This window comes from Notolabrus celidotus, chromosome 3 (genome assembly GCF_009762535.1).
Source record: "Notolabrus celidotus isolate fNotCel1 chromosome 3, fNotCel1.pri, whole genome shotgun sequence".
Classification (NCBI taxonomy): Eukaryota; Metazoa; Chordata; class Actinopteri; order Labriformes; family Labridae; genus Notolabrus; species Notolabrus celidotus.
The window spans coordinates 11,600,220-11,627,617 of NC_048274.1; the positions used below are offsets into that span (position 1 = coordinate 11,600,220).

At 40.4% G+C, this 27,398-nt stretch overlaps 1 protein-coding gene across 1 annotated transcript in view; it reads left to right on the top strand.

Moving 5' to 3' along the window:
- The window catches only part of sox6 (SRY-box transcription factor 6), a 137,568-nt gene extending 111,517 nt beyond the window's left edge, over positions 1 to 26,051 (top strand). Inside the window, exons 14-17 of the mRNA XM_034680096.1 lie at positions 10,640 to 10,745; positions 18,775 to 18,948; positions 19,681 to 19,897; positions 20,702 to 26,051. Coding sequence (XP_034535987.1) covers positions 10,640 to 10,745; positions 18,775 to 18,948; positions 19,681 to 19,897; positions 20,702 to 21,017 — 813 coding nt within the window. The 3' untranslated portion in view covers positions 21,018 to 26,051. The remainder of the gene's footprint in view (positions 1 to 10,639; positions 10,746 to 18,774; positions 18,949 to 19,680; positions 19,898 to 20,701) is intronic.
- The last annotated feature ends 1,347 nt before the right edge of the window (positions 26,052 to 27,398 follow it).

Below are 27,398 nucleotides of genomic sequence, written 5' to 3' on the forward strand. Positions count from 1 at the left end.
GCTCGGCCTTGTTGATGTTGGTGTGAGGGCCGTGACAGGCCATGGCGCTGCCCGGTGTGGGTTAAGAAGACTCTGAAGTCTCTGCCCAATTAAGGCAGACTCGCAGCCCTTCTCCGTCCCCTGACATGGGACGGGGCTGCTTTGTACCAGGAGCACACACTCCCAGGGATTCCCTTTAAAAATATCTTCAATCGATGAGTCAATCAAGGAGAGAAAAAAGCTGTCCTCCTCTCTTCAGCTTGATGCCGTGTTGCCAGTTGGCTGTGAGGAGCAGGCAGGAACTGGGAGCGATGCTCATTAATATTTCAGCACCTGACACTTTCAACCAGCAGCTTCAACTAGGTCAATGTATATGTAAAAAAGTCAATGAATATCTATTTTGATTTTCTCTTTATATGGTGTTTTTTGGAAGAGATCACTGTCTACGCAGGTGGCAATCAACTATGCTCTTAATGGAGTGAAGTGAACTAATTGGTGCAGCCCAGAGAGGGGACAGAGGCAGCGCCTGCCTTCTACTTCTACCTCACTGAGCTAAACAAAAATAAAAAAACATCCTCACAATAATTAAGCAATATATTTTATTAGTTCTTTGTCACTAAAACACAAAAAACACATTATTGAGAAAAATAAATCCTGCACCTCTTCCTCACATTTTTCTCTTTTTCATATTGTCAAAAAGCATCAGGAGCTTTCAGCATGAGCATGCAAGCACTATTTTATTCAGTCTCTCAAGCTTATGCAGCTGCGGTCCTTCCTCCCACCTAAAGTGAGCTGGTGGTCACCTAAGCATGGGAATCTGCTGTGAGTGAACGCTGCCCATAAAGAACCAGACAGCACACAACTACAGCTGCATCTTTCACTCCCTGCTCCTCTTTTTTTAGGATTTACCTTTGTTTCCTCTAACGTTTGGGCTTGCCTGTTTAACCTTTGTTAAAGCAATCATCTTGCAGGAGATTTTCTTTTTGTTTCATCTGCTTGAAATAGGCAGACACTCCTCACATGCAATCTACCTTTTAAAAAGAGAGGGAGTTTGTTTTTCAGAAAGTAGAGGAGTGTGCGTGTTTGTGTATAAGGGTAAGGAAAGTGAAATTAAAGTAGTTATAAGAGGACGTGAAGTAAGATTACTATATAGGAAATAACTTCTGACATATATAAGACTCTGAATAATAACAGCAGGTTCAGGTTTAAATGTGATTTACATTTTAAGTAATTTAAGCCGTAGACACATTGCTGCATGTGTTCTTCAAGCAAAGACCAATATGGATAATTAAAAGCATCACCTCAGGTAATATGCTTAGCTTTTCAGTGCGACACCACTTATTGTCTCGTTGAATGACACCTTCGCCGAGCTCATGCTTGACTCTGGCTCGTGCAAATCATAGTGAGATACTGTCACCTCTTAGTTTCCATGACACTGGCCCTATTAGGACGGTGTGAAATGAGAGGCGCGCTTTATCAAGTCAGCTAAAAGAATCGCCCCATCATCTTCATCCTTCGACCGCAATAAAGAACAGTGGGTTGTAATTCAGCGGCGAAATGAGCGAGAAGGAGAGAGAGTCTTTTGCTGATACAAGGCAACGATGTAGTAAGGTTTGAACGCCCCAGATAAAAGCTTTCACTTTGGTCAGTTTCAGAATATTAATATTTCACGAAAGCGCCTCACCTGACATAAATATGGGGTGGTCTTTAATAGCTCCGCTCCCAGTCTCTTGTTTGGAAGTTTATCACAGTGAGAGCTTACATGAAGAAGATTCTGGAAAGGTAACATAAATGGGATTAAGGAGAGGTTAAGATCATCCAGCGTGGCTGTTAGAGGGGATATTAAATATTGATTTATCCCACTGTAATGACCGGGGAGAGGAGTGGGTCTAAGTGCTGCTAACAGATGGATCAATTCATCTTTTCATACAAAGTGTGTCTGAAGAGTACAATACATACCTCCCCTTATCACTAGGACTCTTTCTCCCTCTCTCTCTCCCTCTCTTTCTCTCCCTCTCTTTTCCTAGCCATTGACCTAGGAGAACATGGCTTAGTGCGGACTCTCTGTCCAACAGTATACAAGCCTTTAACCTGAGGACACATAAAATATTCATGCTTTACACAAGCGTATTTTCTTGCTTGTCTTTTTATTTGTCTGTTTTTACTATATCCCATCAGTACAATAAAACCTTTTACAACCCTTCTACAATTTACCTCTTTGAAATATTTATCTAAAGGTGTTATTGTCTGCAGAGGGCAATTACTTTGTTCCATTATTTACCATCTCCTTCTAACCAAGTGGAAGCTTTTACATAGAATGTGGCAGTGAGTCTACAGTCCTGGTCCCTACAACAAAATCCATTTGTGACCACTGGAATTGTTTCCCTCTATTTCGCCCTGTTTCTATATCTGGACGTGCTATTTTTATGGGTCATGGGTGAATAAATATCAAGTGCTAGTATCTGTCTGCATTCAGAAAATCAACTGTGCAACCACATTGTCATCATCATTTCTGGCTTAATGAAATATAAGGCCCATAGATGAGAAATGTGTCACTTAACCTACACATAAACAATGCAGTTACATGAGAACCCAAAAGCATATGTTTTTCAAATTACAAATAAATTATCAGCCATAGACTGTATATAAAAATGGACGCCACAAGTGTTCACGGACTGTGAAGCCAAAACATATAGAGCTCCCCCTACTGACCGGCTGTAGAAAAGGTCACATAGCCTATCGGAACATGGGTCAGACTAATGAAGTAAAATATATGTCAAAAAATATATAAATTCAGGCATGGTCATTATAGTTATTTATTGTTGTGCTTTCTTTATATGTTCAAGTGATCATTTTCTAAAAAATGTTACTCATTTTTAGATTTTTGTTTTTAGCTCTGCCTTGTAAGGTGACTTTAGTGCCTTGAAAGGCGCCTATAAATAAAATGTATAATAATAATAACAACAATAACAACAACAACAACAATAATAATAATAATAATAATGATAATAATAATATAATATATATATTATATATATATAATTATTACTATTATTATTATTTTTAATAGTTATTTTACTTAGGTTAAAAAGATGATTTATTGATAGCTCTATTCACTAATAAGGGCAGCTATAGTGCTCTTTATATAGATATATTTTTTGGCAGTTATGTGTATTGAACAAAGTTCAATGACATTACAATTGGTCCATGTGTTAAATGTTTCCTTTAAATGTAGAAAAGCAAAATACATAAAAATGAGACTGGTGAAATTAGACTCTTGTCAGGAGAAACAAGGTGCATACATTTGCATAATCATGTATTCGAACCCGTACAGGCCCATAGAAATAGAATCACCTGCAAATGTATAATACAAAAATATACAAGTCTTAGAACTTTAACCCATTCTTGCCCAGTACTGTAGCACTCAATATCAGATTAGCAGAGTAGGAGAGGAACTGCAGGAGAAAACGTTGCACTGAAGTTTCCATAACTATAAGTATCTGCTACAAACAAACACCAGCATCTGTTCAGCTGTGGACTGTATTGACCTCAGGTATCTCTGACATTTCCTTAAGTGAAATGCTAGTTTTGGTTAGTGGGAGGGGTTTGACATCAGTCCTGCGGTTCAACCAGCTCTGCCATCTCTTCTGTCTTTAAGGTAGGAACTCTAATTCAGGAAACCCTCCCGTTGGTTAGAGGATAGAGACTAATAACTAGTGTTCATACACGTAGATCTTGTGTATTACAAGAAATTGCAGTTAAGATGAAAAAAAAAGAGATGTAATATTCAAATCTAGCAAACGGTTTAACAGTGATGAAAGGGGAAAACTGTATATTTCACATATTTTGAATTCCCAGTCTTAATCTGTCTTGTGCATACATTGAACCAGGCAGAGCTGGTGTCCGATGTAACTGTTTAAAACAAGCACATCGTAGTCCAAGCAAAGCTGGGATAATATAAGTAAGGTAAGGTTATTGATTGGCAAGTCATGGAGCCTGAATCAGCCCTTAATGCGCTCATTTAGCTCTGTATCCTTAGATATAATATGTTTCTCCACCGATGCATCAACTCTTCTGACTTTTGTTCCAGACCTTGTGTGTGTGATGTCCTGGAGGTTGTGTGAGATAAAATATATTCTTCTGCTGACATGTGCCTAACTGGAATCAAAAGGTGAAAGGCCAGTGTATTAACCTATTGAACTGCCCTGTTCTGCCCCGCCACACCTCCTATCCTCAGTATTGATGACTACAATTGTCCATTTCCCGTGTCCCAAAGCTCAGCCTGTAAATATTCAAATGGAGCTTACATTGGTGCTCCACAAAATCCAGACTCCTAACCTTTTGGTTATAGTTGTTACACTGTCCCTCCTCTGTGTGTGTACACATACATGTGCATGCATGTGTGTGTGGGTGCGTGAGTGAGTGTGTGTGTATGTGGTGCCAGGGCTCTTTTCAGGCAAAGCCCTCACAAAGACTTTGAATATAATCTTGTCTGGTCTGCAGCCCTGGAAGCAATTTTCTGCTCCTTTTCGACTGCTGTCTTGGAAATTGCAAACCAAGGCGTTTTGGCTGCAATGTAAATCCTTGGCATACAAGGGTTTGCCCATCCAAATTAGATTATGTGTAGCTCCTAGTCACAGGCTGTAGCCAGCAAGTGCTATTGTGAAGATTGCTTACATTAATGCTTGGTCCAATTGTTCATGTTTTCCAAAGAATAAAAATAATGTATGACTCTGGATAATAGTGTGTGTTTGTGCATGTCAGTTTGTGTGTGTGGCTGCAGGCTCCTTTCCCAGGTCAGGTCTTTTGCTCTGTCTCGTGTCGCTCCAGAAAGACATCAACACTGCATCCTGGTTGGGTCATTTGGCGGCGGTGGCTCCATTATTTTCTACAGTTGTCATTTAACATGGTGAATTTCTGGCCTGCTGCAGGTGCTCAGAAATGCTGCTGGCCACAGTGACTAAGACCTGTGATACCACACTCACCACGAGGCACATACAACAAAGCACAGGGGAAAGAATAAGCCACAAAGGACCATTTATAATCTATGGTATTGTTGCAGAGAGAACATAATAGCCCCAGTGTCCAACAAGTCTTTTGAGGTTTTTGTGTATATGTGAAAGGGGGTTTTGGTAACGGTACAGTTCCTAACATTGTGCTGTGTGCAACCTGGAGGGTTTGAAAAGAAACTAGACTCCAGTCCAACTTAGTTCAACATTCCCTGGAGGACTCAGTGAACAGTTCTGGATCACTGAGGATTGGGAACCCGTAAAAAAATGATGTCAACACGAATGATCTCAGCAGTTTGGAGAAAAAGAAGTAACTGTGCTGAGATGGTTTTATTTTATACACTCCTAAAATTATGGCATTTTCAACACAGCTGATTCTAATGAAGAAAAATGAACACGATATGTCCAAGAGTACCCTCAGCAACATAAAGAGGAAAGCAATTGTTCAGACCTAAAGGACATTGGTACTAAAGGGTCACATTTTGTGGCTTTTTCCTCCAACAAAAAACAACTCATCTTGAATAATAAAAAGCATATCCTTTTATTAAAATCAAACAATAAACATTGAATTGGCACAAAGCCCAGAGAAGGGTTACCACAGTGTTTTTGTTTGATTTTTTCCATACTTTGAGCTCTCTAATTTAATTAAAGGTCTTTCTGCCTCTGTTTCAAACAGATGAGGTGATGCCCTGGCAGTACAAATGGGACTGGAATAGCGGGCCATCTCTCCTCTGTGTGATGTTGAGGACGACTACTATAGAACAGATGCCAGCCTTTTGTGGGCTGCTACTGTTGATTCTGCTGCTGCCTGCATTAGCCCTTGCAAAGGGAGAGCTCAGGGTAAAAAGAGAGCAACAGTCTGCATTAAAGGAGCTGTGGGTTTACCGCATGGCTGGGTGTACTTAACATTTAAATGGTTCAAAACTAGAAGAAACTACTGGAAAGCTGCAGACTTATAAATAACACTGCGACTGGTTACAATAAAAACACAAAACAGATGAGGGGCTGAGCTGTGAGGAGCTGCAGCCATGTTTAAGTGCAGTCTTTGTCTCCGTCAGGGCTGGGACACATTGTCAGGGAGAAGACTCTGAGGGTGATGACTGACACTTGATACACAAAGGCCTGTATTGTGGTCAGAAAGCCACTGCCTTTAACTTGCCACATTCCAGGTGTGTGATATAACCAGAGCCGCTTCAGCACATTATCAAACATAAGTGGCTGTTTTCAGGGCCCGCAGCTGGTAGAGATTCCAGTGATGACAATTTTAAACATATGCAATCAAACCTTTTCCAATATGGATTGGATTTTATGGTTGAGAGATCTTGGAAAGTGAAGCAGTTACTGTCAGTTTTCAGAGAGGGCTAAACGTGCCGTTAACTGTATATCCAATACATTCATATAGGGCCAAATAATAATCAGGCTATAATATGACTTCAAGTTGGCAACCAGTAATATTTGGAAGGAATCAAATCCCTTCCAGCTGCATGAAAGACACATAGCAGGTTTTTCTTCAATAATCACTGCTTTTAAATGTTTTGGCATGAGAAACTTCCAACATCTTCGAGCTTCAATCATGTGGTTTAAGTTTTTAACTCGTTATCAAATGAATTCATCCGAAAATTAACCGGCTAATTAACAAAATAAGACATTATAACTGCATTCATTTATAAATAAGGAAATCTGATTAATCTGGCCTTTCTTAAACATCTCGTACTATCTCATGCAGAAGGGACTACTTCATCTTTTGTTCTCATGGTTTTGAAACCTTGAAGAGACTGATCCCAAACTTTTGAGCAACAATCAACGATATCTGTATTTTCACTATGGTGGCACCAATGACCATATATGGTCACAGCCGTTGTTGTTGTAAGTTTCCTTCATCAGAACATCTAATCTGTAATTTTCCCCCTGATAGTTTCACTTGGTTTGAGAGTTTTCTAATCTTAATTCATCTTTCCTTCGTTTAGTCAGCCTCTTTAACCGATTCTGGCATCGCTAACCGAGACCGTGAGACTGTTAAAACCATATTTCTGCAGCGGCTGTCTTTGGCTTAATCTTCATCATGTCGTATCATTTGGCAATTGTTGTTGACTTGCATAATATTAATTTATTAGAAATCAACTTGTAGCATTTAGAATGAGTCAGTTTCATTATATTTCTTAACCTAATTCAACACACTTCGCTGTAAAGATAAAAAAAAACCTGCACACTCTCTGCACCTCACTCTACCTCACTCTTCTGGTTATTTTTCTTTCATCTCTTTTGAACAATTTCAGACCATATGGCTTTGCCTATGGCCTGGAGCTATTTACAAAGGAGTGAGTGAAGGAGTGTTAGGATTGGCAGTGCGTTGCTTAAATATAGGGCAGGAGGAGGCACAATGCACAGGGCCGTCAGCCACCCGCCTCTGCCCAGAATACACCCTGTGGGCAGAGCAGCAGGCCTCCGGCACATGTTCTGTGGCCGGCCAGATTAAAGCTCTCTTTACAGCACTGACAAGGGCTCTTTTTGGGTTCCCTCGCCCAAGAAGTTGCACAGACTCCGCTATCTATCATCTCCTCTCTGCTCGTCTGTCTTCCTCAGTGACTCACAGCTTTAGGAGACCCGCTCATGACTTCACCAAGCAGCCGCATGCATCTGAACACATATGATGTGTTAATAAAGTTTAAAGACAAAAGGCTGCACAGCAGGGCGAATGAGATTATTGTGGGTGGCAGTTTTCCACAACAGCTCAGAGTGCATCTCTATAATTTGAGTTGCAGGGTGGAGAGCCGCATGTTGAAGTCATTTGAGGGAGGGACCGGTTGCTTGCCAGTCGCTGTGGTCAGAGTAGGAGGGGAAAATAAGCACGGTTACATCTTTTGTTCCTTGTTTCTTTATCTTAACCTTCCAAAACAACATGTTTCTTTCTGTATATAATAAGTTGAAAGTCTTTCGTCTCCTACTCTCCTTGTACTTTACATTATAAACACTTTTTTTACAACAGCCACGCACTCCCTCCTTCTTCCTGGCAAGATGGCCGGCTTCCCAAGATACTGCATGTCCTTTGCTACTTCTCCGTGTCGGAGTGATCAGTAAAAATTTAATGACACTATAAAATAATAAAAGTGCCATTAATTTATCACAGCACTTGATGCGTAGGCAGTAAAGCTGCATTAGTTCACTGAATATTTTCAAGCCCTAAAACAAAACCACGATGCTGTGAAGATGATTTACTGCCATAATTTCAACCATGATTCTAATTTGCTGATATAAATTACCAAACCTATAACCAATAAGTATATTAAGCTCAGTATATAAAAGTTCATGGAAAGATGTGGCACCATATTGCACAGATAGTGTAATTTTAATTAGCATGGATAGCATATGGCTGAGTGTGATGTCAAGTATGTAAAATGCGTTCCCGGTCGGAGTGTATGTGCATGTTTTCAACAGAACTACAAAAAAATCACATGTTCCTGACATGTCAAATGAAGTGAAGCGACCTGAAAGAACAAGAGCCTCATTCACTCTCGTTCCTCGTTGTCCAACGCGCTGATGTTCACTAATCACATGACTTTGTGCGGTGGAGAAAGAAGTTCAACACCGAGTCGGTTATTAATGAAATTCATTGATTGATGGCCCCTGTTCTCCCTCCTCCTCAGCCCAACATGATGCTTAATGATCATGAGTTTATAAAAGGACTTGACTGATCAGGAGAGATCACCGAAGCGCAGAAGAGGGACGAGATGACTACTTTATTACAGACACACAGCTCACACGAGTGCTGTGTCTTCTTACTGGACTGTCCAAGCAGCATCCGAAGCAGCACCATTGCCCCTCCAACTAATCGCACATCAGTCACTTTGTCATCGGGCTGCTAGCTTCTTTCATTAAGAGCAATAATGTGGCTGGGTGATGAATACGACGACTCTGTGCGTGTGTGTGTGCGTGCTCCCTCTCGTGCATGTGTTGCTTAACCCAGAATGTGAGACAGAGAAAGGCCCCACACTCCATCTTCTCTTTACAAAGCGTCCTCTTGCCCAGCAGGGACCAGCACATATGTCATAATTAGAAAACACTTAAGTAAGCAAAGGGCCGTCAGATAGACAGGCTCTAATCACGGGCCATAAGCAGGTAGTGGCTAATTGTATATCAGAATCACTCAGCTGGCCATAAATAATGACTGCTCCTTCAAGTATGATGGTAAATTGCAGAGCTCTTTTCTGTCTCTCGCAGTCCTTTCTTTAGAGGAATAGTTCTTGAATAAATAAAAGCATGAGGCAAATCAAAATACTGTGAAAGGCCTCAAATGGATTTGAACTATCTCCATCTTTCATCATGTCATCTTTTTTTGACCCTGAAGAAAAAAGGTTAAAGAAAAGAAAGAGAAATGGAAGTCTGGATTTTTTTCCTTCAGTTTTTCTGTCAAAAAGCAATCACTGACGGCTTTTGTTTGGAAGACACATCCAAATAGATCACATTCAGCCATGCAGCTAAGTATTTTCACTTACAATACTTGAAGCTGCTTAAATTTTCGCCACCTTCTCCCATAGAATAAACTTCCCCGAGGGGAAAAATTGAAATAACAACAAGTAGTACAAAACGGTATAATGCATCACAGAGAAGGTGCTGAAAGATTCATGTGTGGGTCGGTGTTGGTGTGTGTGGCAGGGGAGCTGTTAGCATTGTGTAGGGACTCTACCTGAGTATCTTCTCAGGCTGTGTGTGATAGGCATGTTTAGAAAAGAGAGAGGCAGAGGTCAGAGCAGACAGTACATCTCTGGCAGGGATTGAATGCTCACCCTGGGAGTAAAACAAATGCTTTTTTTCTGAATGGTGGCAACATGCCTGCTTTTAGTGTCATCCAGGCGAAACCTAGGGGGGGGAGATTATTTGTATCATGCAGAGTCAAAGTGTCCATCTCCTAGTTGAGTCTTTAGAGAGGAAGACAGCCCTTTGCTAATGCCCTGTGTATTCACTTAGGAAGTAGGTCATTCAACAATGGAGCCGGCAGCAGTCGGCACTCTCCCCTTGCATAATACATTAAGTGTAATGTGCGGCAACTATTCAGAGGCCCCCCGAAAGCTGTTATTTTATTCTGTAAATGCACACGGACATGACATTTAATATTGTCACAGAGCGCTGAATGACAGGGTTTCATTGTGCGTCAAGTACAACATGATGCCAAGTTTAATCTGAGCACAAAGCGACATGACAAACGGGGAAACACGGTGTGTTCTCTAAAGCATGAACTCTGAATAAATGATGGGCGCTGAGCTCAGGGCGCTGCAGACTGCAAGGGAGGATGTAAGGAGAAGATTACAGAGGAAAATCTGAGCGCTGCAAAGAGGGCCACGGCCCCATTGTGTGCTTCGGATCACAAAGTATCCTTCTGTAAATCTATTTACAGCACCCCTGGCCCTCACTGTCTCGCTGCCTCCTGTCATCCATTATAGCTGCTGCTGAATAGAGAGATGAGAGGAAAAAGCTCCATCCAGCTCATGTCAAAAGAGCAGCTCTTCAAAAGAACCTCCATTTATCAAAGACACTTTTTTTCTTTTCAAAATTTCAGATTCCTGATGGGGTTATTTTTGCAACTCTATCACTGTAAAAAAAAACAAGTGTACATGTGTTTGTTTGTGCACCTGACTGTTTGTATTTCTCTGCAGGAGAGGGCGCATTTCGAAGGCATCGGGCACCACCTCAGCAAGCTGAGCGAGGAAGGAAAGATTGGTCACAGAGTTATTGACCTCACCAGGCCAGAGGATCTAGACGGTAAGCCATATTTGGGTTTCTTTCTTGTTTTTTTTCCACACATTATAGTAACTGAATACTAGGATTTTTTGTTTCCTTATAACCCACTAAAACCCACTCAAAAACTCTGTGAAAAGGTGCAAAAAGGTTTCATGTTGACTGCCAGACCTATTAAATGTGGCAGCACATGGAACAAACCAGGTTCTTTAAGGACCTCAATCCTGAACTGCTTATTAAAAATATACAGAGATTTAAACTTTTAAAAAATAAGACGTTACCTTTCGTGCTATTGGAAGGATTACACAGAGCTAACGTCAGTGGGTTGGCCGGTATAATTTTTGCCATTTTAAAAGATCATTATGTGGTTATGCTTTTAGCAGAAGGGATTGAGGACGATCCCAATGAATCAAGAGGTGTTGAAAACAACACTGTGTCTGAAACAGCAATCTATGTCTCCTCTAGGATTAAAAAGGAGCATTGTTAATAAACTGAAATTTTGGTTTAAGGGGGTTTAAAAAAGTAAGGAGTAAAAGTAAAGGAAGTAAAGGACCTTCTTTCTTATCTTAAAAAAGTAAAACATGTAAATGTCCACTTCCCTGGAACTTCCGTCTTTATCATTTCTGGCCCTTTTTAAATAAGTGACTGAATGAGCCTGCTCGAGGTACAAGAGGTGTTTTAATGGCTGAAAAGTGCGCTTCAGCATGTGGCTGTGTGTCTCAGTTGTGGATGGCGCAGTGGTTTGTAAGAATGTGCATGGATGTGTGTGTGTGTGTGTGTGTGTGTGTGTGTGTGTGTGTGTGTGTGTGTGTGTGTGTGTGTGTGTGTGTGTGTGTGTGTGTGTGTGTGTGTGTGTGTGTATGTGTGTGAGAGAGAGGGAGAAGTGGGGGTTGAGGGGTGAATGCCCGTTTGAAATGAGCCGAGGCTCTGAGGTTTTCACACATAGGTGAGCGAAGGACAAGGGTGCCTGAGGACAAAGTTGGCTTTTTTCCAAGCTGGGCTCCTGTTGCTGTTGTGCTTGTTTGAGGTCCTGTGCACAGGAGTGTAAATTCGAGTTGCACCACAGTGACAAAGCGTCATCTCCCTTTGTGGCGCTGGTCTCCTACACAGGAGCAAGGAGTACCTCAGTACTCCAGTGTTTGCCGAACATAAATATTTGCGGCAGTTTCCATGGCACTTCAGAGCCAGAGCAAAGAGGAAAATGGTTCTGACTCATCTTTGATGCTTCCAACAGTCTCAAGGCAGAAGGATAGATATTTCTCAGGACAATGTAACCCATCAACAGCTTTAAATAGCATCTCAGACACATTTCCCATCAGTTTTGAGAAAAAGAGGCCCCTGAATTATTGGCTCACATAGATGTTTCTTAAAACTCTTTCTCACTTCCCATAAAAATGTTTACCAACTCCAAAGCAAATGTTTTTTTTACTCATGTCTAGTTTCACATCACACCCAATCCTCAGGATGAGAATTAGAGGTGCATTTAGCGGATTCATTGACATGTTTCCCATGTGAGCCGCAGCAGCAGATCCCATCCCACCCCGTCTGACTCCACACACAGATGTTGCTTCCAGCGCTCGTTCTCCCAGTGGGAACCTTTCCTCTGTGGCTACTGTGGAGTCGGGACGAAAAAGAGCGCACACCAGGGCAGTTGTGTCCTTTTAAGTCCTGCGCAGGGCCGAGGGAAAGGCTTACGCCAGACGCCTCACATCAGTGTTCCCAGTGGGCTATGGATTAGGAGCAGGCAGAGGTTAGAGGAGAGGAGAGGTCCTCTTCCCAGGGGGGAGATGGCTGGGAGCCAGGGCAGCACACATAACTCAAAAAACACACAGTAACCATTTCTTCTCCTCTACCACAAATATATCTGTCCGTCTCCTTCAGCTTCAGGAAAACACACTCAGCTGAATGATGTGAAGCAGGGTTTTATGATGTGAACCACAAGTGTTTACTCATCTGAGAACATGTTTACTTGTGAAATCCTTGTTGTGAGGTTTCTCTCCTCTCTGAACCAATCCAGGCTCGGATCTCTGGCATACCTTGAAACAAACAGTATGTAATTGCAGCTAATTTGCCCTCTCTATTTAAGACTGGAAAGCTCTGATTTTGATGATTTGTAGGTTAAAAGTAACTCAGATGCCAGGGTAAAAACGTTGTTGATTTTGATTGAAAAGTGAAGTTTTTATGTGGTTACATCACTCAGATATTTAAAACAAAGTTTGATTCTTTAACCACAGTTAGCTCAGTTTTATAGCAGAAATTTTAACATCTTTTGACCCACAAACTTTCAAATTAACACTAACTTTATACTGAACCAACTTTATAAATTGAGTCAAAGATTAAATGATTTTTCAGCACCATTATTGTGCTGCAGACAAAAACATTTCTGTATTTAATAACAGTTTTGCTCAGTAATTCAGAGCACACTGAAACACTTTGGTTGTTATTGTAAAAAGGAAAATTACTGGGTGTACCTCCCGGCCCTTACATGGGGTGTGAAAGCACCTCGGTGTGTAGCAGCTACTTGGAGAACAGAGCAGCCACACTGAGCAGGCCCGGCGCACAGCCGCCTTCTGTCATCACAGCGACTCGCAGAAAGCTTTAGGTTGCTTAAGCTAATATTTGCAAAGCATGCAGCAACCAAAGCCCTAACGACTTGGAAAAAAAGCAACGTAGGAATGGAACTAGATAGGATTTCCTTCATTTCACAAAGCCACGAGCCTAATGCACGAACCCACAGCAAATTCATTAGGACTTTTTAAGCTCTGACGTAAACATCACCAAATACCACAAAGGCCTCGGCAAAGCTAGACCCCTTTGTTCATTCACATGTGGCAGCATGGAGCTGCTGTGTAGATGAGGTTGTGTTTGTCTTGAGCGCCCCCATCACGGAGGGTCTGCTGAGAACAAAGAGGTTGTTGAGAGATGTGTGGAGGCAGGAAACAGAATTAATCTAAACGCCCAGTGTGATAATATCAACCGTAGAGTGAGAACAGATTAGACTTCAGCCAAGCAGTGTTTCCAGCTAAGACCTCGTGGAATAGGATGAGAAGAACAGCAGTGTTGCATTGCTGTTACAGATCATCGGTGAGGGGCATCTTTGCATCGGTAGCTCAAAGCTGTTATGAAGTTTCGTACGAGTTGATTGTTTCAAGAGGTTTTTGTTGTTGTTGTATTTCTTCCCCTGTGAGGCCGTGGGAATCAAACTGGCGCTTTATTGCAGAGGAGTTTTAACAAGAAGAAAGCTCAGGCGTAATGATTTACCAAGTCACAACAACAATAGCTGAACGGCTCAACACAATCAATAACAAAGTTCCTTTTTTTAAGTCTGCGAATTGAAATCTCCCCCCCGATAGCACGGATTCCTCCGTGGTTTTGTTTCTATGTGTGTAAAGCTGTGATGTTCTGAAAGATTAGACTCCACTTTTAGTATTAAGACGGGATAGAGAAGACAAAAGTAAAAGCCATGGCCTGCATGTTGAAACAGGTTGGTTGTTTGTTCCCATGTTCCCATGTGCCTACACTCACACAATAACACACACGCCAACACACGGTCTGACTTGAAGGGAAAAAAGGATTGACATGTTCAAAAAGGATTCTATCACTTGTAATTTGTAATGGTTTAATTAGCATGCTATGAGCTCAGGCTAGAACAGAGGCACTGAGCGCTGTGTCCTGTCTGTCCACACACATTAAGCTTGCCTGATCCTGCTCCGAGGGAGAGGCTCCATTGTCAGCAGTAAATGCCTTCAGTCAGAGGTGTTAGATTTGATCCCAACAGGGAGGGCTTGGCAGGTTTGCGTGATTGTTGCTTGCTCACCGAGGCTCATCCTCTTGAGCGGATTCCTGGGTGACATTATGTGTCTGCCCGCAGAACAAAGATGAGTAAGGAGGAGAAAAGAGGGGAGGAGAGGGGACGGCTGGGGCAGCGCTACCCTCTGGCTCGGTGCACGGTCGAGTCTGAGCCTGCATCTCACAGGTGTGATAGGCTTCTGGGCCTCACTACATTCTCTCTCTATTGCTTCTCCTTTTTTTTCCCCCTGCTGTGTCCTCATCCACTCTCCCTTCCTCATTTTTTATACACCCTCCTCTCATACACACATGCGCAAAATCATTCTTTCTCACTGTAATTCATGCGGCTCATCAGCAGTGTTTCCAGGAGAGACAAATTAAAAGCGGATTCTCATATCGCTCTGTCACACTTGAGCTGCGGGCCTCATGAATCACAATAAATTCTATTAAGCAGCGCTCCCCTCTGTTTCGCTCCCCCCTCCACAGCTACCACCCAGGGGGGCTGCCCCTGTCACTGCTAAACATCTGTGTTTATTTACACAATCACACACCTAACTAACTGATTCCTAAATGTCCTGCACCTCCTGGAAAAAATAGTTAATGCTCATTTGCAAAATGTCAGAGCAGTGTCGGGATTCTCAATGAACAGACAAAAACAATGTTGCAGTAAATTGGATGCTGCAGTTTCTAGGGATTCACTTAGACGGGTGGCTCTGATAAAGTCGTGTCACTGTAATGAAAGAGATTACAGTGTTACTTCAGGTCAAAGGTCAAATCCTGTACAAGGTTTTTCAGTTTCCTTGATGCATCCTGAAGTCTAATTCAGCTCGATACCTTCGTCACTTTTAAAATCCAGAACCACGAGCTTGCTTCAGTGTGAGTAAAAATGATGTAACACTGCTGTTGTTCATTTAAACAACTCTCTGTAGCATCAGACGGAGCAGACAGGCACTTTTCCATGTGCCGTCATGTGAATAAAAAAACATGCTTCATCTGGCTCCCCTCCAATGAACCAGGTCCCGTGGCTGGTTTCCTGGCTAACTATGGATGTGGCACGAGCTGATGGCAGGCGCTTGTTTTGTCCCCCACCCCGTAAGAAGCTCACCTCTGCCCGTATGCATGCACACCAGTATATAAATTGCTGAATCAGTGTCAGTGATAGAGTAATGGCACGGGAGGCATCGTAAATTACAGCAAGCGATCCCGGGGCGCAGACACTGGCTGTCGTGTCTGAGTGAGCGCTGCGCTCCTGAGCTAATGAATACCTTCATCTGGCCCCGGCAGTCAGCAGATTGCCCCGCGTTGATGGATACTGTCAGCCCTCCGCCACACCACATTTCATTGCACAATAAACATGGTTGTCAAAACCAAACAAAGTGAAATCAATTCATCCTGTACAGTGAGTGCATGCTAAATGAAATTAACGTACTGTGGGGCTCGGTGGCAGCAAAGGTAGTGTATTATTTCTGAATTCATGATGGCTTAAAGGGCCTATAGCATCCGAGGAGGGAAAAACAAATAGAGTTTAAAAAGTCCTTACAAAGTGAAACACCTGCTAATCTTTCAGATTTTATATTTTATATGGAGCTTATTCTTGAGTTGAGAGACTAAACAAGCTAACATTTACTTGTTTAATGTCTACATAAAGAAAGAGACACAAAATTTAAAATAATGAGCGAAAAAGTAGGAGATAAAATTAGAAAATACACTGATGGAGACGAATTCAGTTAATAAAAATGAATGACAAGATTCTGACAATGTACATTTCTTGAATTACTTTATAGACATTCATAAAATATATTGATTGAGCTTGATTATGTATGCTATATAGCAGGGGTTCCCAAAGTGTGGGTCGGGACTCCCTGGGGGGTCGCAAGACACAAATGGAGGGTCATGAGATGTCTTCAAGAATGTTTCTTTTTTTTTTTAAGTTATCTAAAAAATAGTACATTTTACCCATTATAGTAAAAAATATGGACAAAAATAATAGCTAAATTTCAAATTTCTTGGAAGTGAAAATTTAATGAGTTTTCTGACTTTCTTTGTTGCAACATGACTCCTAAGTTTAGGGTTAGCAAACAGTTAATTATCAAAAGCATCAGTAGCAGCAGGTTAATTCATAATGGCACAGGAAACACAGCCAAATGTTCATATAGGTAGGCACATTTTCTGCAGACCAGCTAAATGAAGCCACATTAAATCACTTTGAGGGACAGTGGGGGTCACAAGTCTTTGGCACCTATATTTTGGGGGTCATGGGCTGAAAAGTTTTGGAACCCCTGCCCTATAGAACAGAATATAATATCTTTATTATCATTGTAACAGGTACAATGAAATTAAGTGCAGACAAACCTACTCATACATCTACATTCAACAGTTATTGCAAAATAATATTAAGATCAGTATTTACATCTAAATGTGTTATTTTTATGTATATATTATTTCATCTTTTCTAAAATGTATGCTTACTGAGCACAAAGACTAGGATTCTGGATGCAAATAATGTCATTAATCAAAGATTTCCAGTCCTAATCATTCAGTTGTGCTCATAAGTTTACATACCCTGGCAGAATTTGTGATTTTCTTTGGCCTTTTTTCAGAAAATATGAATGATAAGAGAAAAAAGAACTCACTCATTTTTAGTGGTTGGGTGTAGCAAATGTTGTATCATACAACTGTGTTTACTCTTTTTACATCATAAAGACAACAGAAACTACCCAAGAAACCATAAAGTCTGCCAGGGTATGTAAACTTATGATCACAACTATATGTATCAGGAAGGACACATGACAATTGGGATTAACACTGAATCCTGTTTTACTGTCCTCCTGATGTAAGCAAGCCAGTCTAGATAATACGTGTGGCTGTTAAATGAAATCTGTTTGGGGCCTTTCTAAGATGAGAAACAGTTCTCCTCCTGGGCAGTAGGACCCCAAACAGTACACCATGAAGACCATTTTCCAGCACACTGCACCACATCTCTATTATAATGGATCTCAGTACAGCAGCTGTGAATGCCACGCTGCTCGTCTCCTGTACTACTTCTGAAAGAGGATCACTCTGTTTCCCAGTGAAGACGCTCAAACTCTCGAGGCTGCAGCAGCTTCCTCGGTGAGCCTTCTGTGGATCTGGAATGAATGTCTCTGCACAGCCCTCCATTACTCATTAAGAGTTCGATTTTGTTTATCAACTGAAATAATAATAGAAATCAAACCCCAGGTAACATGTGCCAAGGCTGCTAGAGGAACGGTCTAATGAGAAGGCTTCACATGTGGATGATGAAATATGCATGAGTCATCCCGAGCTTTCTTTTCCAGATTTGAGATCATTAAAGATGTATCGTAGCATATGGAAGGCTTTTTTTGTCTTATTTTTCAAGCCTTGTTTATCAACATGTTTTTGTTTGTTTAAATATTCATACTGCTTTTATTTAATTCTTTCACATCTTACATATAAAAGGAAGCAAATGCGCATGCAAACAGAAATCATTATCAGTCTGATGTACAGTTTAATACTGAGAGAAACTCTCTTATGCTGATTGTGAATGCCCTGATTGAGAAACAGCACTGTGCAGAATCGGCACAGTCTCTCATCCCGAATGTGTGCCTGGTTTGTTTGTGTATGTGTGTGTGTATGCGTATGTGTATGTGTGTGTGTGTGTGTGTTTGCTTGAAGGAGAAAGATTGAGAAGAGGAAGGAAGGAAAACAGAAAGAAAGAGTAAAGCAGAGGAGTGGTGTGCCTGGATTTATTTGTGCATATATGTGTTAAAATGTACTTTGGCTCAACACTTTATTAAAGTTCCAGGAGTTTTGAACTTTCCTCCTTGATATTCTTTTTTTAGAGTCCGCCTCGTGTGCCATATTTGTTATTTATGTTGGCGCTCTTCCTCTTTTCATGGACACTTTGAATGTTGAATTGAACTGTATGTGGGGAGAAGTGTGGACAGAATATTTGACCGCCACCAAAAACAAAGGGATCATTTCAGCTTACAATAAATTAAGCATCCTGATATTGTAATCACATTTATAGCATTTAAACTCATTTAAAGTCTCCCTCTCTAGGAGGGTTTGTATCCCTAAGCTCATCTGAAACAGTGTTCACGATGATGACCACAGTTAGATGAAGGAGAGTTTAAGCTTGGCTCGTCATTTACTCAATGTCCTGCCTTGCTCTCTCTTCTTGTTCCTGCTCTGGTTACTCCAGGGTCCAAGATGGTAAATGGCTTTGCAGATAAATCCCAACCTTATTTTTGCTGGCCAACAGGAGGTGCTGGATCCACCGAGGCGAGAGTCTTTAGGGAAGCCCGAGGAAGGAACAACAACGAGCCGCACATTAAAAGGCCCATGAACGCGTTCATGGTGTGGGCCAAAGATGAGCGCCGCAAGATCCTCCAGGCCTTCCCGGACATGCACAATTCCAACATAAGCAAGATTTTGGGTAAGATATTTGAAATCTAGCATGAATGTTACTCACCACCGACAGCATAACTGCATTTCTACAGCCACCTGTAAGAGTTTCAGTTTTTATTATACCTGTTAAACCTTGTGTTATTGCTTGTATCTGCACTTCAGCGGAATTAACCCAACAGAATTCTTCTGTGACACACTGTTAAGGTGAAGAACTACTCCGCACAAAAGAACTGTAAAACTGAATTGACTCCATAATCCTGCACACGTTTTGCACATTCAGATATGGGTTTATTGCAGCAGTATCTAAGGAGAGAGGCTGTGTTATCTCATAGGCCACTGTGCATCAAGTCTCCTCTGCACACAGATGGATTTATAGCCCCTCACTACCATAAGTGTTTGTCATGAAAAATGACAGAGGCTAAATGGGTCTTGTCCCCTCAGCATTGGAGTCCATACATCAGAGCTGTTAAAAGTGCTGTCATCCACTACCTAGTGGGACACGGAGCAGCAGTATTTACTACACATGCTTGTTGGTCCTGACGGTCTGACTTCAAAGCATGCACATTGTCTCACATATTGTGTGCATGCCAGATGGTTTAGCTAAAAAAATATCTTCCATTGAAAAGTGCAGTTAAAGAAATTCACATTATGAATAAAACTGAAATGAAAGCTCTCTGAAATTTGCCTCTATCCCTTTTTCAAATTGATTTTCTCCTGCATATATTCAAACACTAAACTGTGATTTTGCTGTACTGAACAGGCTCTCGGTGGAAGTCCATGTCTAACCAGGACAAGCAGCCATATTACGAGGAGCAAGCCCGTCTGAGCAAGCTCCACCTAGAGAAGTACCCAAACTACAAGTACAAGCCTCGGCCTAAAAGGACCTGCATCATTGACGGAAAAAAACTTCGTATCGGAGAGTACAAGCAGATGATGCGCTCACGGCGACAAGAGATGAGGCAGTTCTTCACTGTTGGGTAGGTGCGCTATCATAAATCCCCAAATCTGACCACACCAACACGAAGAAAACAGACCAGCTGGACTGTAGCTTTCTGCCTTCAGAGAGCTTCTATTTAAATACAATGTACGCTCCATTTCAAGAGTGAGTGTTGAGTTATCCTCAACTGTATTGATGTAATGACAAGGTCCTGGCATGTGCATGAAATCGAGTGTTTTTCAATAGCTGTGATTAAATGATTTCAGACAATAGCAGTCTGCAAATGGGGCGCAAAGTGCAGACATTATTACAGGATATAAGTTGTAGGTATACACTTACAGAAGCCTGGAGGGCAGCAGTCTGCAGCTTAACACTTTAATTTACTGTGTGTGGTTAGCAGGAGAGCCCTTCTCCAGGTGTTCCCATGTCAGTCATAAGCTTCAGTGGCTGGAGTATCAATCATCCAGCGCAGCAGCAGACAAGAGCAGCAGTAACCAAGCATTGGTTTTATGTCACCAATAAAGTGGCTAGTGTTTCTGAACAGCTCAAGACAGGAGCTGTCAGGAGAACCTCTCTTTTCCCAAATCATTTTCACAGAGCTGCTGGCTTAAAGTGAAGTGCAGAGGGAAACCCCTCCTAATCCAAGTGTCTGAGTTAGAGCACTACAACAAAAAACACACGATTTCTTCTTTTTGTCACTACCCCGAGCAAAACTAATTCTTTAAGAAAAACTTTTGACATTTTTCCTTCCATCCCTTATTATATCTGAAAGGCAAATTTCTATTAACATTAATTTACTGAAGGAGACCTGTGATTTACATAAATTCTATCCTCCCACACCCAGACAACCACCACAGCTTCCCATCACCACCAGCGCCAATATGGTCTATCCAGGCGCCATCACAATGGCAACCACCACACCGTCACCTCAGATGACATCAGAGTGCTCGAGCGCATCAGCAAGTCCTGAGCCGTCCATTCCCGTCATCCAGAGCACTTACAACATGAAGCTAGAGCCCAACACCATGGTCGTCAACAACAACAACAACGCGCCGGTCAATGGTGAGGACGAGATGGACATGTATGAAGATTTTGAGGACGAGCCCAAATCAGACTATAGTAGTGAAAATGACACGCAAGAGCCGGTCAGCGCCAACTGAGACCTCTTTAAACAGGAGCGGTCATCACAGACAGAGAGACTCATACAGGAGGACGCCCTGAGGGCTGGTCTGAACTGAGGGAGCGAAAGAGCAAAAGAAAACAAAAACGACACCACAAAGGTTTAGAGATGTTTTTAAAATAACAATGTTGTATCATTTAGGAGCCAGCATGCAGATGTGGCTTCATCAGAATCAAAGCTATTTGGTCTTAAGTGTTTCTTTACGTGTGTGAAGCAGTTTGGTTGTGGTTTTAGAGATTTTGTTTATGTCATTGTTTTATTTTTTCATCGTGATCATGGACATTTTCATAATTAGGTCATTGCCTAGAACGAAAGACAGAACTTGAAATCGTACGTTTGATATGAAACAGTAATTCTTACAGTTGTTGATCTTGTTTGCCTCTTCAATTAGGTGATTTTGATATTTTGCAAAACTGTTAAAGATGGGAATAATATTCTCACTCAGGTAAAGTGCGCCAGCCAACAGCTCGTGAATGTTTTTAATCAAGAATTAATTTTTACCAGTACAAAATATCTCTAAATTCATAAGGAGTGATTACAACTTATTACAGAGGGAAATGACATCCCATTATTATTATTATTATTATTATTATTATTATTATTATTATTATTTTATTATTATTATTATTATTATTATTTTAGTTTTTGTTAGTACACAAACTGCGAGTGCAGAAGTGCCAAACATTTCAAGTAGTTTCTAAAATCTGTAGAGTCTTCTGGGAGGGGCTTCGGGAGTCTTGGACAATCTCTTGATCTCTTAATACATCTTCATTATCCAGTCTTTCTTTAATTCATCCTGACAGAATAAACAAATGACACTCAGGAACTTGGAGGCAGCAGGCTCTGCAGGAGGTTACAGTATGGGACGTCTTTGGCTGTTAGCTTGAGATGCTAGCTGTCCTCCAGGGAGCCCAATGCAGTGATCATCAATGAACCCAGCCAGCCCCTTTCATTTCCTCATCCCAGTCCCACACAGAGCACTGTGGCTTCCTTAACTCTTTTCCAGCTCTGCAACCTAGTCTGACTCACCAAGTTCTTAATCAGAGTGATTGTAATCAGGCCAGAATGCTAAAGGGCCAAAGGCCTCCAATCTGTGGGATTGGAACAGCAGCGAAAGGCAGCTTTGGGGGCATTACAATCTCAAATTGATGTTGTACAATGTGCAGCTACAGTACTTTCTGTTAAACGCTTTAGCCCCACTTGGATGGCAAGTTTAAAGTCTTAGGTCTTAGAACTTCATTTTTTTTCAATCTTAATTCTTTTGAGACATTGTAAATCTTAAATTGACACTAAGAAGTCTTAAAGCAGAGCACGGACATTGGGTTGATGCAATGACTTGATTACTGCAGTAGTCTTAAGAGGAGTGACAGTTTATGAGGATATTTATGGAGACAGGTCTATATATTATGTTTTTTCCTTAAATTACCTTGTCAAATACACAGCTGGGTAACTTAAACACTGTTTTTTTTGCATTAGTGCACTTATACAAATCTTATTCTGTCACCCTTTAGCCTTATGTTGTTTTCTCTAATAATCTTATCAGCTTTTGGGAAGCACTTAGCTCTAGCATTTAAAACAGGAAACATGCAATGACTCAGAAACAAGGGGCGCAAAGTCTTTATCCTAATTTCAGCTGAAAAGCTGACAAGCAGTGACCTTCTGGAGGCTGCAGCTAGATAAAGCAGGGCCTTGATGTTGCCTCTCAGATCCTCTTTACAGGGCAGAAGGTCTAAGTGGCTCCCCTCCCTGCCATGCCCTGCTCTGACCCCTGCCCGTGGCAACCTCAGCACCCAGGGGGCGCCATCTGGCCCAGGGAAGGAGAAAAACACCAGGGAGGGAAGGGGAAACAATAAAATCAGGGTGTGTGTCCCTCATTGTGCTCTCCATCAAAGTGCTGGTGGTAAGGCCTCAACAGGGCTCCCACCCCGGCCCCATCACCAGGCAGTGGCGAGCAGATGGAACAAGTACATCAAGCTGTGGGGGATTATTAAAATGACTGACGACTGGGTATCATCTGAAATACAGCATTATTAATGCATGAGTCCAGCTATTCCCCTCCCTTGCCCTTGAACCTGTCCACTGCGGAAAGAGCACAGTGTTTTGAAGGATCTGAATGTTTGGTAACTGGTTTTAACTGGACAAGATCCCCACTGCTGGTCACTGCATTTTTCTCCTCCAACTGGTACTGACAGCTCTTTTTGTCACTTAAGCACTCATATCTTCTTTACTCTCATTGTCTTACTGCTTTGTTTCAACTTTTTGGACACATTTCTATTAAGTCTTGAAAGTTTTTAAACCACACCATGAATATTTCTATCCTATCCCCCTATCACACCCGTTCTACATTGTTCTCCTTATGAGGTACTACAAATCTTAAGGATGCTCTCCTAAAATTAAACTTCAGTGGATTTCCCTCTAAGTCGACCTGTTTGGTATTTTTAAGCTGTTTGCTCCTGTTTGCTGGTGGTCAGGATTGATTTGTATGTGATTGTAAATATTTTCTTGACCACGCCACATTGCTTCGGTTGGCTGGTACTTAAAAAGGACTCTTCACGGAACTGAAACTTGACTGTGCTTATATATCGAAAAAAAGAAAAAAAAGAAACAAAAAAAAGACAAGAACTCACAAGGAGACGATGTTTCATAAGTGTTATAAGCACTGGATATAAATTGTATTTTTTATCAATTCTGATAAATGTGAAGCTGTTTGCGGAAAAACACCATGAATGAACAAAATCCCCCCCTCCCCCCCAGTTGGACTCAAGTGGGTTTGCTTTCAACGTTGCCAGATTTGAGTCTTTTTTATTTTGTCTACTTATTTTGTTTATTTATGCAGAGACACATGTGATGAATGAACACTTTGTTTAAGCTGCAGGGCTGCCTAGGGGAGAGACTCAGCACAAGAAAGTGAGCAAAAATTTCAACAGCAGGCTCAGTTAGCCGTCAAACACCAGATTTCAGATTTTAGCGCATTGTATATTGTATTTGAAACTGTAGAGAACCAACATATTGTATTTATTTTCAGCCACTGCTGGCTCTAAAACATGTCAGTAAAAAAAAACAACAACTTGGACAATCAGTGGAATTTTAAAAAAAGGCGATTAATTGGAGCTAAAATGGTTTTCAGTGAATTCACCATCTCATTTAGATTTTATTGTAAATATAACATAGGAAATATATTTTTGTTCATTAGTGAAGTATAAGTTATGTATGTAGCTGTTCTATTTCATTTTGTTTTATTTTTGTACTTGGTTTCATGTTTTCAAAGCTGACAAGTCACTGTACCTCATGATGCTGATGTTTTCTGCTTTCCAGAGGAGAGGGGTACTGGACCTGAGAGAGAGAGAGAAACCTCAATCCTTTATAGTTTGATAATCTCCCCTCGGCTGTTTAAAAAAAAAAAAAAATCAATCAATATTAAATACATACCCTTTAGATATATTAACACAGAGGAGTCATACAAGTAAGGTACTCATTTTAACAAGCACTTGATGTAAAAGATTCAATTATCTGTTTTCAATCCCAATACAATCTAAGTAGAATGCTGTATATCCTCACTTGTGTTTTCTGTTTATTACAGCACTCGGCAAATGTCTTATGAGGAGCTGATTACATCCTATTAAAATGATTGCATGCATTTGGCTTGCATTTTCATGATCTTAATAGAAAAGGAGGGGAACGATTGTTTCAATCACACGTGATGTTTTTATTTTATTTTGAAAGGTGGGAGTGTGCAAATATTTATTTTATGTTGTGGCAAAATGCTCAGACATTGTGCATCTTCTTAAATAATTCATAGTCATCTTTTTGTATGTTGCTGATTTTGTATGTACATGTTCATGACTATCAAGCCATCTGCAAATGTAGCCCTCACAATGTTTTTCTTAATCCACTTGTTAGACATGCAAATGGTTTGACAACTGAAGACAAAAGCTTGTATGCTGTTTCAACATTACTTACTGTAATTTCATTTTTATTTTCTGTCTGGAGTTTGTGATGTATATGGTGGGAATGTTCTCTGTGTTAATTTAATCAGCACAATTCACTGACATGCTGGACTGACATGCTAGCTGCTGTTCAGAAGTGTAAAGTTTGTTGTTCAGGGCAACATTTATGGTTGTCTATGGTACTTTTTTTGCTTTTTAGACTTGTCTCTCAAGCAACACTGTGTGTGGCTCTTCTATCACTGGAGCCATCGTTTTGATATCGCTGGCAGCCTGATACAATTTCTGCATAGATTTTTTTTTCCCTGGCAGGTACCTAGGCCCACGGCAAGTATTGTTTGGGTGTTATTAGAGAAAATGAAATTCATAGTGTCTGTTGCTGCTTTAAAAAAAAAAGTTTATGTCTGAATATGTAAATAGTTTATCATAATATCTTGTACAGTCCAATGTAAAGTTTTTAATTCAACTTTAAAAAAAAAATGTTGCCATCACATTTGTGTTCACTTTCTTCTTTATACAGTACAAAAGATCAATTATTTGCTAGGGGTATTATTGCTAAAAAGAAAAAATGAAAATGTTACTAAATTTTTTTATGTTTTTTTTGTTTGTTTTTTGCTTGGCTTCAAAGTGTACACCAGCAAGTCTTTGGTTTCCATGTGCAGTATTGACGTGAGGTAAACTTAAGGTGAATAATTTTACAGTGGTGTGTGTGGAGAGCGATCTCCTCGGCTTTGGTAGTATTAATACACTATATCAAGTAAAAACAAACCAATGAGTGACACACTCAGGTGCGACTAGGCACTCTGGAAGTGTGTCTTCTGTATATGAATAAATTATCCCCACAAGATCAATTCAGGCATATTACAATGTAACACCATTTTCTGTATGTCTCAGTCCATTGTAACAATGCAACAGTGGGATGAATAACTGCCTGTTTAAGCTCATTTACCTCAAGAATTTTCTCCTTTTCTGTAAAAGAGAGAAATTGTGTTACAGAAAACTTCTCCCATCACTCCATCTTTTGTACTGCTGTTGACACTTACGAATTAAAGAGACATTTTGTTTTAACATTTGACTGATTATTCTTATTATTTCCTCTTGTCTGGTCTTTGTGAGCAGTGTCAGATAACACAAGGGTATGAAAAGTAGAACTCAAATGGCGTTGACTTAATTAGATCTGTTTTGAGAACTTAAAACTATTGTATACAAGGTACCGCACAATGAAGATAAGATAATACCTTATTGATCCCCAGGGGGAAATCTGGTTTTCTGCAGAAAAACAGACATAGTAGCAAGAGTAGAACAAGAATAAGGGTAGAAAAATAAATAAGTTATTATTTAAGTTAATATTACAACAAATGAAGAAAAAATTTAACAAATTTAAAATGAAAACAGAAATAGATGAATAAAATAAAAATAAAACATAAAGGTATATACACACACGGGATAATTAATTGCAATTATTCAGGCAGTAAGGTCATGTTATGCAGAAGTGACAGGTTGACATGATGTGATTATGACAGATGGAACAGGGTCACTCCAGGGTGACATAAAATTACACACTATAACGTGCACTGTGAGACAGTTATGGTGCAGTATGCAATATAAATAAATATATATGGATGTATAGATATGTCTGTATATAGAGATGGAGAATAATTAAAATTACGTAATAACATGATCAGTTGTAATAAAAAAAAAAAAAAGATATATAACGTATTAAAATATCATATATCGTCAGACCATCAGAGTAATGATGAATATGCAGTTTGAATGTCTTTATGTATTTTGAGGTCAGTAATGCTTACATGCATTAATATCAAGAACTGCAGTTAAGCTAAGAATTAAAAATAAATTATTGATACACTCCATGTGTGTATAAGCTTTTAAAAACCTATCTTTGAGATAATGCATGCTCACATTATAGACAGATTTTAAAAGGTTTAACATTTTCTTTGAAAACACCTGATTTAAGCACACAGTGGTTTTCCTCATTTCATCAGTTCCTCTTAACCTGTGCATGATGTCATCAGAGCTAGACGGAGACCATCTGCATAAGATGTTTTGGGGACGTTTTCCACAGGGTGGTGTCATATTTTGCATCACAAGGAACAAGGCACAAGTTTGATTAATATTTTCCTTACACTTTTTTAAAATTAAATTTCACATTTATTTCTAATTTGAAAGAAACTGTTGAAGCTTGGCACCTGAATACAAAGTGTTTTGTTTTATGTATTGGAAGCTGGTAATACATTACTTTAAGGTATACTAATGTATACATTTTTACATCAATCTTTATTCCCAAGTTTTAGGGTTGATAAATCAACAACTTAAAGCACATTTATACTCAGTAAAACGACATGACGTATTTTAAGGAACACTGACCCTTCTGCATTTTCTCAGTCATCTACACATAG